The sequence below is a fragment of the Cenococcum geophilum genome (genome assembly GCF_001692895.1).
Source record: "Cenococcum geophilum 1.58 unplaced genomic scaffold K441scaffold_54, whole genome shotgun sequence".
NCBI classification, from domain to species: domain Eukaryota; kingdom Fungi; phylum Ascomycota; class Dothideomycetes; order Gloniales; family Gloniaceae; genus Cenococcum; species Cenococcum geophilum.
Window position 1 is genome coordinate 381,694 of NW_027137612.1, and position 10,655 is coordinate 392,348.

The 10,655-nt window shown below is 32.7% G+C and overlaps 1 protein-coding gene across 1 annotated transcript; it reads right to left on the minus strand.

Annotated features, from left to right (window-relative positions):
* Positions 1–6,556: 6,556 nt before the first annotated feature.
* K441DRAFT_582828 (uncharacterized protein) lies at positions 6,557–6,745 on the minus strand (the record flags this gene model as incomplete). The annotated part of the gene is made up of 2 exons (XM_067644478.1): positions 6,557–6,661; positions 6,683–6,745. Coding segments are annotated over 2 exons (168 nt in total), but the record flags the coding sequence as incomplete, so codon positions are not given.
* Between the last annotated feature and the right edge of the window lie 3,910 nt (positions 6,746–10,655).

The following is a 10,655-nucleotide window of genomic DNA, read 5'->3' on the forward strand; positions in this document are numbered from 1 at the left end:
TCACTCTATAATCTCTAAACCTTACTAAAGTAAGCAGAATATTAGGTATTATTAGATTAAGAATAATATACAAGCCACGGATTATATATTATCTCTTAAAAAGGGGAGGGAGCCTTTAAAGAAATTTCCGTGTCTATTCTACACCCGCTATTTTAGTAAGTCGTACAATATCTAGAAACATATAAGGAAGTTCTATAAAGAAAAGAGTTAATTAGATAAATACTGCTATATATATAAACAAAAGTTCTAAAGACTATTAAGTTTTACCTAGCATATAAATATTTATAAATTTAAGGCAACGCCCTCTAGTTCTTAAGTAGAGTTTAAGTAATTAGTATTATAGCCACGTAGAGAGCTATTCGGGTATACGTTAAGTATAGTACCCTTAAGTTCTCTAGCAAAACTAATATAGCTACCCAATTAAAATACGTTCAATGCTACGCCCTTCAATCGCAATTAGAATATATTTAATGCCACGCCCTTTAACAATTTACTAGAGCTAATGCAGCCGCTATCCTCCTAGGGTAATTCAAGCTTATTAAGTGCGGTAGCCACTAATTCTTTAGCAGAGTAAGTACAGTTATTTTATTAGAACACGTTTAATGCTACTCCCTTTAACGATCTATAAGAGCCAATACAGCAGCCGCCCCTATAGGATAACTGGAACACTTTAAATACAATAGGGTAAGTGCAGTCATTTCACTGGAATACGTTTAATGCTACACCCTTTAATAATTTACTAAAACTAATACAGCCGCTATCCTCCTAGGACAATTTAAACCCGTTAAATGCGGCACCCTCTAATTCTCTAGTAGAAGTATGGTTATTTCATTAGAACACGTTTAACGCGACACCCTTTAACCTTCTATTAAAGTCAATACAGCAGTTCTCCCTAGAGGGTCCTAGTATAACAAATATATCACTTTTTAATCTAGACTTAAACATTATAGGCCTAGCATAAGCCTTTTAAAATCCCCGCTATAGCCTAGCACTAACTAAAGTATATTAGCGTAACTTATAAAACCGCCTCCTAAGCTCACTAAATCGCCCCCCTTCTAAACTAAATCCACTTTTAATTATACGCTATTGGTTCTCGTCTAGGCTCAAAGCAATATTTAATACTTTAGTAGAGGGATATATAGGAGAATCTGTAGCTAGCTATAAGCAATAATCTTTATTCCTTTTACGTACTATTTAATATAATTATCGCTTCTAAACTACATATTTGCCACTTCTAGAGCAATTATTTCCAAACTGCTCTAGAATCTTATTACTAGTTTAATTATCTAGCACTCCGCGCCTAAGATACCTAGTCTATATATATAAAACCATAATCGCATACACTAGGGAAGGTAGTTTATTCTTAAGGAAAGGTCTTAACCGTAATAGCTAGTAATGGCAAATAAAGCTAGAGGAAGTTTAGCAAATGCGAAAATATTTATAGGGTTTAAGAGTATATACATATTACCTCTATTAGCCTTAATATCTACTATTTTCCTAATAGCTACTCCACAAGAATATACATCAAGCTGGAATATTTATATAACATTTTAATCTCCTCCTAAATAATAGTATATAGCCCCTATAAGATCTTTAGCAAAAGCCATTTTTTCCCATTTATAATCGCGCCCTAACTCTTTACGGGTTAGAGTAGGTTTAGATAGAAGGCAGGCGGCAATATAAAAGCCATTATTTTAAGCCAAGAAAAGTATTATTTTAACAGCCTAGAGGGATATTAGTCTTACTTATAAACTTCAGAAATAGCTTACCTTATTTAAAACAATCTCCCTTTTAACAAAGCTTAATAACTTTAATAACTCCGCTAAAGGGGGCTTAATGCTTATAGCTCTTTTAAGAATAAGAAACCCGTCTTCTATAAAAGCTTATAAAGCCTTACTAAGATCTTTTTTCGTAGAGAGCCCTTACCCGCTGCGTTTAACAACTTCAATATCTATATACTTGTTACTTAGTTATTCTGCCATTAGTTTAAGGTTATTATCGTTTTATTATTTAAAATTTTAAGCCGCGCGGGGCAGGTTTAGCAGGGTATAGCTATAATCCAAAGCCTCTGGTATACGTAATGCTTTACCTAGTAAGATTAATAAATGTTATCGCATATTAACTTTAATAACTAACTATTAACATCTAATATCTCTAGCTTAAATATATATAAGCTTGTTTTATTAACCCTTTAGGTAACACTTACTAGATCTAACTACTTTAGGCCAAGATTAAAGAAGACTTAAGTTTAAGCTTAAGCTGAAATAACATCCTTAGGGAAGTGTTTAAATTCTTATATACCGCGAAACACTAATAGTAAAATTTAGAGAAGCGTGCTAGTTATAAAGTAGGGGCTACAAAATCTATGCCTTAATTAGACTGGGGGCAACTAGAGGTCTAGTAGGTATTAAACTCTTAGTTTAAAAATAAAGAAGGTTAAGTTTAAAGGGAAAATAACCTTATTTAGGTGCTAACGTCTATCCTCTAAAATAATAAGTAGATTTTAGAGATGGAGGTCCTAGGGATTACTATAGAATCGCTAGGGGATTCCTATAGGAGTCCTATAGGAGTCCTAGAGGAGTCCTATAAAAGTCCTATAAAAGTCCTATAAAAGTCTTATAAGGTTGTTACGGGGCTATAACAAAATTGCTAAGAGATTGCCAAGGGATTGCAAGGAGTTAATATAAAAGGTAAATTTCCAAAGGTTTAGACTTATAAAATATACCCTAATATAAGAATGTTTGGCTAGTTTAAACAGTTTCCTTATAACACCTTTCAGCCAAATTATATCCTCTGCTCTATCTATAATTTTAATTAATAGTCCGCTATGCATTTTAATAAGCCGACTACCTAATCTTTTTAGCTACTTTAAAGCTTACGGCAGTTTCTATCCGGGTAGTTATCTCTAAATCACACCATAAGTAATAACCCTAAATTAGATTAAAAGGTTTCTATACTTATATCCCTATAACGTTAGGAGGATATAGTTTACAGGTCTCTTAGTATTTTAGGCACTATATTTTTACTCTATTAATAAAATGGCCGTATTTAAGCGTTATTTAAATATGGTCGCACATTTTATAAGGTAATAACAACAATTTTCTATCTAGGTAAAGTATAGGCAATATATAGATTCTAATGTTAGAGCTATTCCGGAATTTATAGTATATATATACTACTTAACACGCAGCCAAGATAGAAGATAATAAAGGAGATGCGTTATAGGAATGCATACTATTGGAGTCCTTACTTCTAAGACTAGGTATATAGCCCCTTATCTACCCTAGCCACCTAAGTTTATTAATTTTCGCCCTATATATACGTTAAGATATATTTATTCTATGCCCTTATAATAGTAACTAGCAAACCTATCTTATAAATAATGCTCCCTTTCTCCTATATAATTAGAAATTATATAACCGTAGACTAATATAAAAGAATACTTAGCTCTAATCTCTATACTATAATTCCTAGTATAATCTAGTAATTAGTCTATAGAAGTTAAATCTTATTAGCCCGCACTAAGTATATTTACCCTCTCTTTACTTTATAGTAATCTTTAGAGTCCTTCTAATCTTTATATACTTCCTAAACTATTTCTTCTACCACTCTTTTCTAAGTCACGTTCTCCCTATACAGAGAGAAAGCCAGTTAGCGATATTTAAAGCGCCTATTTTAGGGCGTCTTTATAAGGCGGAGGTCTCTAAGGCAAAATAAATAGCACTTATTGCTACTACCGTATACTTTTCCTCCCCTATATAGTAATATTAGAGACTACACTATACTAAATTTCTAGGAGATACACTAACGAGCTTTAAAAACCTTTTTAAATAAGAAATTAAAAATCTAGATAGAATCGTACTTATTATAGATAATGCTTTTAAAAATAATAAATATAAGATAGTTTATAACGTACTTAAAAGTATATATCCGCCCATAAAGAATGCTAAGTCTATAATTATCAGTGTTGCGATTTTATCCCTACTAAAAGGTTCTAATCAGAGCGGGTAGTTTTAGCCAGAAAGTAAATATTACTAAGTGTTACGGCGATTATAAGGCTTTATTAATACTAGCGTAGACATTAATAAGCTATAGGAGGAAGTCCTAAACCTAAAGCGAGACAAGAGTAAAGAAGCTATATTGCTCTATGCGAAATATACTAATTTAGCTAAGTTAAAGTATAATGCCTTACCCCCTTAAATCTTAGGATTAATTCTAAACTTTTTACCTAAATAATAGGTAGCTCTATAAATCCGGGCCCTACTACGTACTTTAAACGCTAGTACTACACCTAAAATACTAGGGGCGTAGGCACGCTAAAGCCTTTACGTACTAGTTTAAAGCAATTTTAGTTCTTAACAGCATTCCGCTTAGCATTTCTTTTATAGCGGGCAGTAAGACTTTTTATACTAAATGCGGGTTTAAAATAAAGGAGGAAGTCCCTATACTAGAATATTAAGATTATCCAAAAATCTTTCTTTATATATATATTTTTTAACTATCCATATAGCATATCCTAGTAAATAAAAGGGAGTTTACTAATAATATAGGATATATAGTAGATAGTATGGAATAGCAAAAGAAATTTAAAGACTTTAAGGTAGATTTCTCTCCTATTTAGACTATTTTTTAAATTAACTATAAACAGGACTAAGTCTGGATTAAGCTTGGATCTCTACTACTAAGCCGCCTCTAAAATTTCCCTAAAGGATAGAATAATATTACGGAGGAAGAAATAAGGGCCATAGAATATAGGATTATCTAAAATAGAAACTAAAATGGGTAGTATATAAAAGGATAATATATAGAGAATAAATATAAGTCGCGTAATAGGATTATTCAATTTTATATAAAAGCTATTTATAAGGGAACTTTAAAGGAAATCCTAGCCGGGGAATAGGTAAATATAATATAATACTACTGGAGTAGCATATAAGCGTTAGAATTATTATTTTTATCCCTCTTTATAATACCGAAAAAGTAGTTAGATATATACTCTAGTATAGCAGGATACCCTAACCGTATTAAAGCTAAATTCTATTACACTATAATAAAACAGTTACGGCGGAGTTTAGCGGAGAATCTAGATAAGATAATAATTTATAAATACATTTAGCTTAAGTTTAGGGCTAAGTTATTATAAAAGAGCTCTTGCTAAGCAGGCTAGTATACGCCGTTTGCTAAGCCTAGGCCTTTTATAATACTAAGCGTTAGTTAGTTAATCTATTTAGGGGCTTAGCTATTAAATTTTACTATACTAAGAATACACTATATACAATTAGGAAATTATATAAAAAGAATTATACTTCCTCTACTAATCCTAGCATTAAAACAAAAAATTATAAAGGCGCTTAAAAATATCTGTAGGAAGCAGAATATAGTACTTAAGAGGGTGATCCTATTTAACTTAGCCTTTTACTACTAGTTGTGTAAAAGGTGGTTGTAGAACTAATTCTAATATAGTAGGTAAAAGTAGGCATATAGGATTAAGCCTAGTTTTGTACGCGTATATATATAGTATTTAGTATACATTACGCCAGGTTAATAAACGCTATGCTAACTACGGTAAAAGACTACACATTAAAAAACTTCTCTAATTCTACCGCTGCTATAATTATAGACGCCTTAATTTTTCTTCTTTACTAGACACGAAGCCGACTTTTTTTATAAAGGCTAATACTCGCTAGTTATATAGAGTAGGGCGTAAGCTAGGCTAAGCCAACGCCGCCTAAATCATTTTCATATTAATCTCTTATTAGGCACTAATGCCTTAAGTATTTATACGCCTATTAGACTTTATAACTTATTTATATTCTTAAATCCTTTCCGCTTTGCTCTATTTAAGTATATAATCCACCTCTTTTATACCTCTTTAATCTCTTTATCGCGTAGAAGCTATATACTTACTATTACCTATATTAATTCTTCCTTAGCTAACAGAATAGGCTGCTAAATCTATTGTATAAGATATAGCCTTTATTTACTTCCTAACTAGTATATTTCCTGCTAGAACCTCCTAGGGCCCATTTCTATAACAACTTTAACGCCCTTACCCACGATCCTTAGGTCGCTGTTTCCCCCTACTTTAGGTCCTTTTTAATAGCGCGAACCTATATAGAGAACGTATACTACTTTTAAATAGAGCTTAGCTTTGTCTAAATTTATACTATTTATCTACCGGCAATATATTCCCTCTTAGAGTTATACCTTTATAAAATTTATTATATCCAAAAAGGTCTATTAAAACCGAACCTAGTTAAATAAACTTTAAGCTAACTTAGGATTTATATATAGGTTAGGGAGGGAGAAAAGCTAGACTATATATTATTCCATATATTTAATGCGGTAGATTATAATTAAACAATAATATTTAGAGGCGCATTTATTAGGATCTTTAATCCTAAAGTACCTAAAGGCACTAGACCACTTAAAGATATTATATAGGATAAATCGCATCCTATTCCTGCTAGGTGTAAAATTAAGGTAATAGATAGCTGGGTAAAGATGACACCTAAGTCCGCTGGAGCTTAAATAAGTTGTATATTAAAACCGTCTCTTAACGACCAACCCAGAGGGTAATAGAGATATCCATATTTTCTCCCTTAGGAATTAGCGTAGTTAAATATTCTATTATTAGAAGTCCTAGTCTTCTTTCCTTTTCCTATTAATTGCTGGTCTGGACTGCCTTGGAAAGAAAGTCGCCTAAAAGGGGGATATAATTAATAGGCGCGTTTATAAATGCGTATTAAATTTCTACAGTATATATTATTAGCACAGCCTTTAATACAACAAAGGTAAATCCTACTCACATCTATATATAGGCTTATTAATGCGCCTCTGTTTCCTTAACTGATTTAATACTATAGGTTTTTCCCTATCTTCTATGGCGGCTAGTAGCCGTTAGCTTTATACTTAAAAGTTCTCGCTAAAGTAGATCTTACCTTTTAGGAACTTATAATATTTTTAAAATTCTTATAATGGCTTTTTAGTTCCTAAACTATTTAGTATATAATATATATCGGATAGCTATACCTAAATATCCTTTAGGTTAATCCGCTTAACTATAAAGTTAAATATATCCTTTAATATCAAATTTACTATCCATACGGTAGGGTTAAAGGCCGCTACCTAGGAAATTATCCCGTTAGGACTTAGGCTACAAATCTGCTTATACCTTTCTTAGGTCACCTACTTCCTTATTTAGGTTGCGTCTAAATCAATAACCAAATCCTTTAGACCGCTAAAGAAAAGTGCTATATTTTTTGTAAATATCCCTTAATTCTTTAAGTTTAAACTAGTAATAGTGTCTTTTCTATTCTCTTATGCCTGGTTTAACTACTATTTGCCCTCCTTATAAGCCGACTCTATATATCTTTTTTTAAGTGCTTTAATCTCCACCGGGAGCTTTTCTATAGCCTTAAAAAGCCTTATACCTAAATCCTTAATCATCTAATAGTTGCTTTTTATAGGATGTATATAAGAGCGCGGGACACTTCTAACAACCCATTTAAGCTTCTTAGTAAGGTCTACAAGTTATAAGATAAATTTAGTAGTCGCTATATTAGGGGTTAATCTAAACGTCGTAAACTAGGCTAAGAAAAGGAGCAGTTCTAAATATCTCTCTAAGGACGATTAGGGGCGGGGGCTATTAAGAACATTATTATCTTATGTATATCTATAAGCTTTTATTATAGTTAGGTAACTAGGGTAGCCAAGGGGCAATATACCTAAGTTTTATAAGCTAGGGTGCAATATATCTGTTTACCCCTTCCTTACCATTTAGCAACCCCGAGTTAGGTTAAGACCTTTACTAATCTTCACTACCTATAGTATATAGCGGGAACTTCTTTATACGCAAAAATAAAAATGTAGAGTAAGTGGCGTCTTCCCATATTTATACAGTCTAGTGATTTAGATTTAGGCTACCTTTACGCGCAACTTCGCATTTTATATTATTTGTAGCCCAGCTTAAGTCTATATACGCTCTCGTTACTCTAATAAGAATTGTTATATAGCTCGGCCTTATAGACATGCATACATAACCTCCGCTTAGTATTTCACTAACTAATATATAAAAAGACTATTAAAGGCCTTTAAGGACCTCTAAAGACTTTTAAAGACCTTTAAAGACCTTTAAAGGCCAGTAACTATAATATACCCGCTAAAGGCAAGCAGTATATAACCTACCCCTTCTATATTATTAATAATCTAACTACTACCCTTAGATACCTGTCCCTATAATAGATACGCCCAATATAGGCAAAACTTTAATCTATTAGGTTTTAATAGTAGGGGAAACTATCCTTAAGAAAGAGAAAAGAGGAAAGGTCTCCTATATAGGATAAAAAGAAGAAAATTTAAGAGAGGTAAAGGTAAGTAATTGCCTATATATTAGGTAAGTAGGTCCCTAATATCTTAAAAATTTATAAAATTATCGCCATTATATATATTATACCCAATATTCGCCGGCTTACGGTTCCTATATATAATTTATTTAATTAGCTTTTTTTAGGCAAACCTAGCTACCATAGTGGTAGAGTAATTCTGGCGGAATTTAAGTATAAGGGAGTATTAACGAGGTCTAGAGCCTATTTTAGCAATATAGCGTTTATAGAAGGTAGAAAGAAAGCTTTAGAGTAATTAGAGATATATATATAGGAGCTTAATAAAGCTACCTAGGCTGCTACACCTCCTTTCGCGTTTAGATTTATATACTAGGCTAGGCTAATGCTTATAGCAGCTGTAGTACTTCTATATAAGTAATAGTGTCTTTTATAGTTATAGGCCCGCATTCTAATAAATATAACTAAATAACCTAAGGTGCCTATTACCCTCTTAAAACCGCAATTACAAATAACTAGTGCGTAAATGGCTTTCATTCCTATACGGGGTATAAGTATATATACTTACTTACTCCTATAATAATAAGGCCCATATAGTAGGCCGTAGTAGGGGCGAATTGCTAGTAGATCTAGGAACAGGAGAATAGAAGCTATAAGGTATTAGTTCCCGTAGGGGAGAGAAAAACATAATTATAGGCTCCTATAGGGAAGCAAAAGCTATATAGGAGTGTAAGCCGTAAGGAATTAGTTCCCGTAGGGCGGTGAAATACATAGGCATTAGTACCTATAGGGGATTTGTTAGAGTAAGGGATTCGTTAGTATAGGGGATTTATTAAAGTAGGGGATTTATTAGCATAGGGGATTTATTAAAGTAGGGGATTTATTAGCGTGGGGGATTTATTAGTATAGGGGATTTGTTAAAGTAGGGGACTAAATCCTATAGGGGATTTATTAGAGTAGGGGACTAATTTCTATAGGGCGGCGAAATACGTAAGCAATCGCTCCCGTAGGGGATTTGTTTAAGTAAAGAACTTATTTAAGTAGGGGATTAGTTAAAAGATAGGATTAATTCTCCTATAGCCTCTATTTAGGCGGCACAAAGCGGCTTCTAATAGGCTAAAGAGTAGATTACGCGCTTTATAAAAAAATAAAGCCTATATAGGATAATGGGGTATAGGGACCTAATAATCTAGCGGAAGATTAGGTTATCCGCTCTCCCGAGTTTTATTTAGCCTAGGTAACTTACCCAACGCTATTTTATATACGTTTTAATTAAGGCTACTATCTAGTCTTAGCCGCCTAAATCTCTACAAAACTTTAACTTATATAGTAGAAGAATATAGAATAATAAAATATTATTCTATTTACTCTACTAATACTTTTAGATCCTTCTATACTTACTAAAGAATCTCTTTTATCTAGAAATAAAGCGCCCTATCTTCCTTCTCCCACTTCCCGTCTATTAGGAAAACCACCTTCCGTACCTTATTAACCTACAGAACTAGCAGCTAGTAGTAAGGTATAAATGCCTTAGCTATATAGTTAAGAAAATACCCTTCCCTATTTACTAGCTCTAATTTTAACTTAGCTAACTTAGTAGTATTCTTATAGTTCTAACGCTTAAACTTAGTTGGACTAATATCTTTACCCAGCCTATTATAGTGTACGTATATCCAGAAAAGTACCTAAAAGAACGACTCCAAATTATACCTAAAGGAGTGTTTCTTGCCTAGAAACACTCCTATAGCTATAAACGCTCTTATACCGGTCTTACCCCGTACTCCCAAAGGTCCTTCTCACTTCTCTTTAATTATAAGATTAAGATCAATTAAGAATGACTTCTAAGAGGGATTATCGTCTTCCTCGTTTATTAAGAGGTTGCCTATTAAAATGTCACATTAGAGGATGCCAGCCTATATATATAAAGACTTATATCTTTTAATGCCACCCTCTAGCGCAGTAAGTATTGTAGCTAAAAAGCTTGCCTTGTAAAGAGCCTTTCTATAGTCATAAGTAATAACGCGTTAATATACCCAATTCTATATAATAGGGCGCTTAATTGGAGAGCTTAAATATAGGCGCTTATTGGGCGGTAACAGGGCGTTAGTATAGCTAGACGACCTCTTTTTACTAGTACTTTAGCCTTTCCTTACACTACCTTACACTCTAGCTACGCTTAAAGGTACTATTAAGCTTTTAGGCTTATAGTTTATCGCTTTAGTAATATCTAGCCCCTTACAGATATTAAAGATATTATTATTTTATCCACCTATATAAATAGTCCTATAGTAATAATACCTAGCTACATTAATT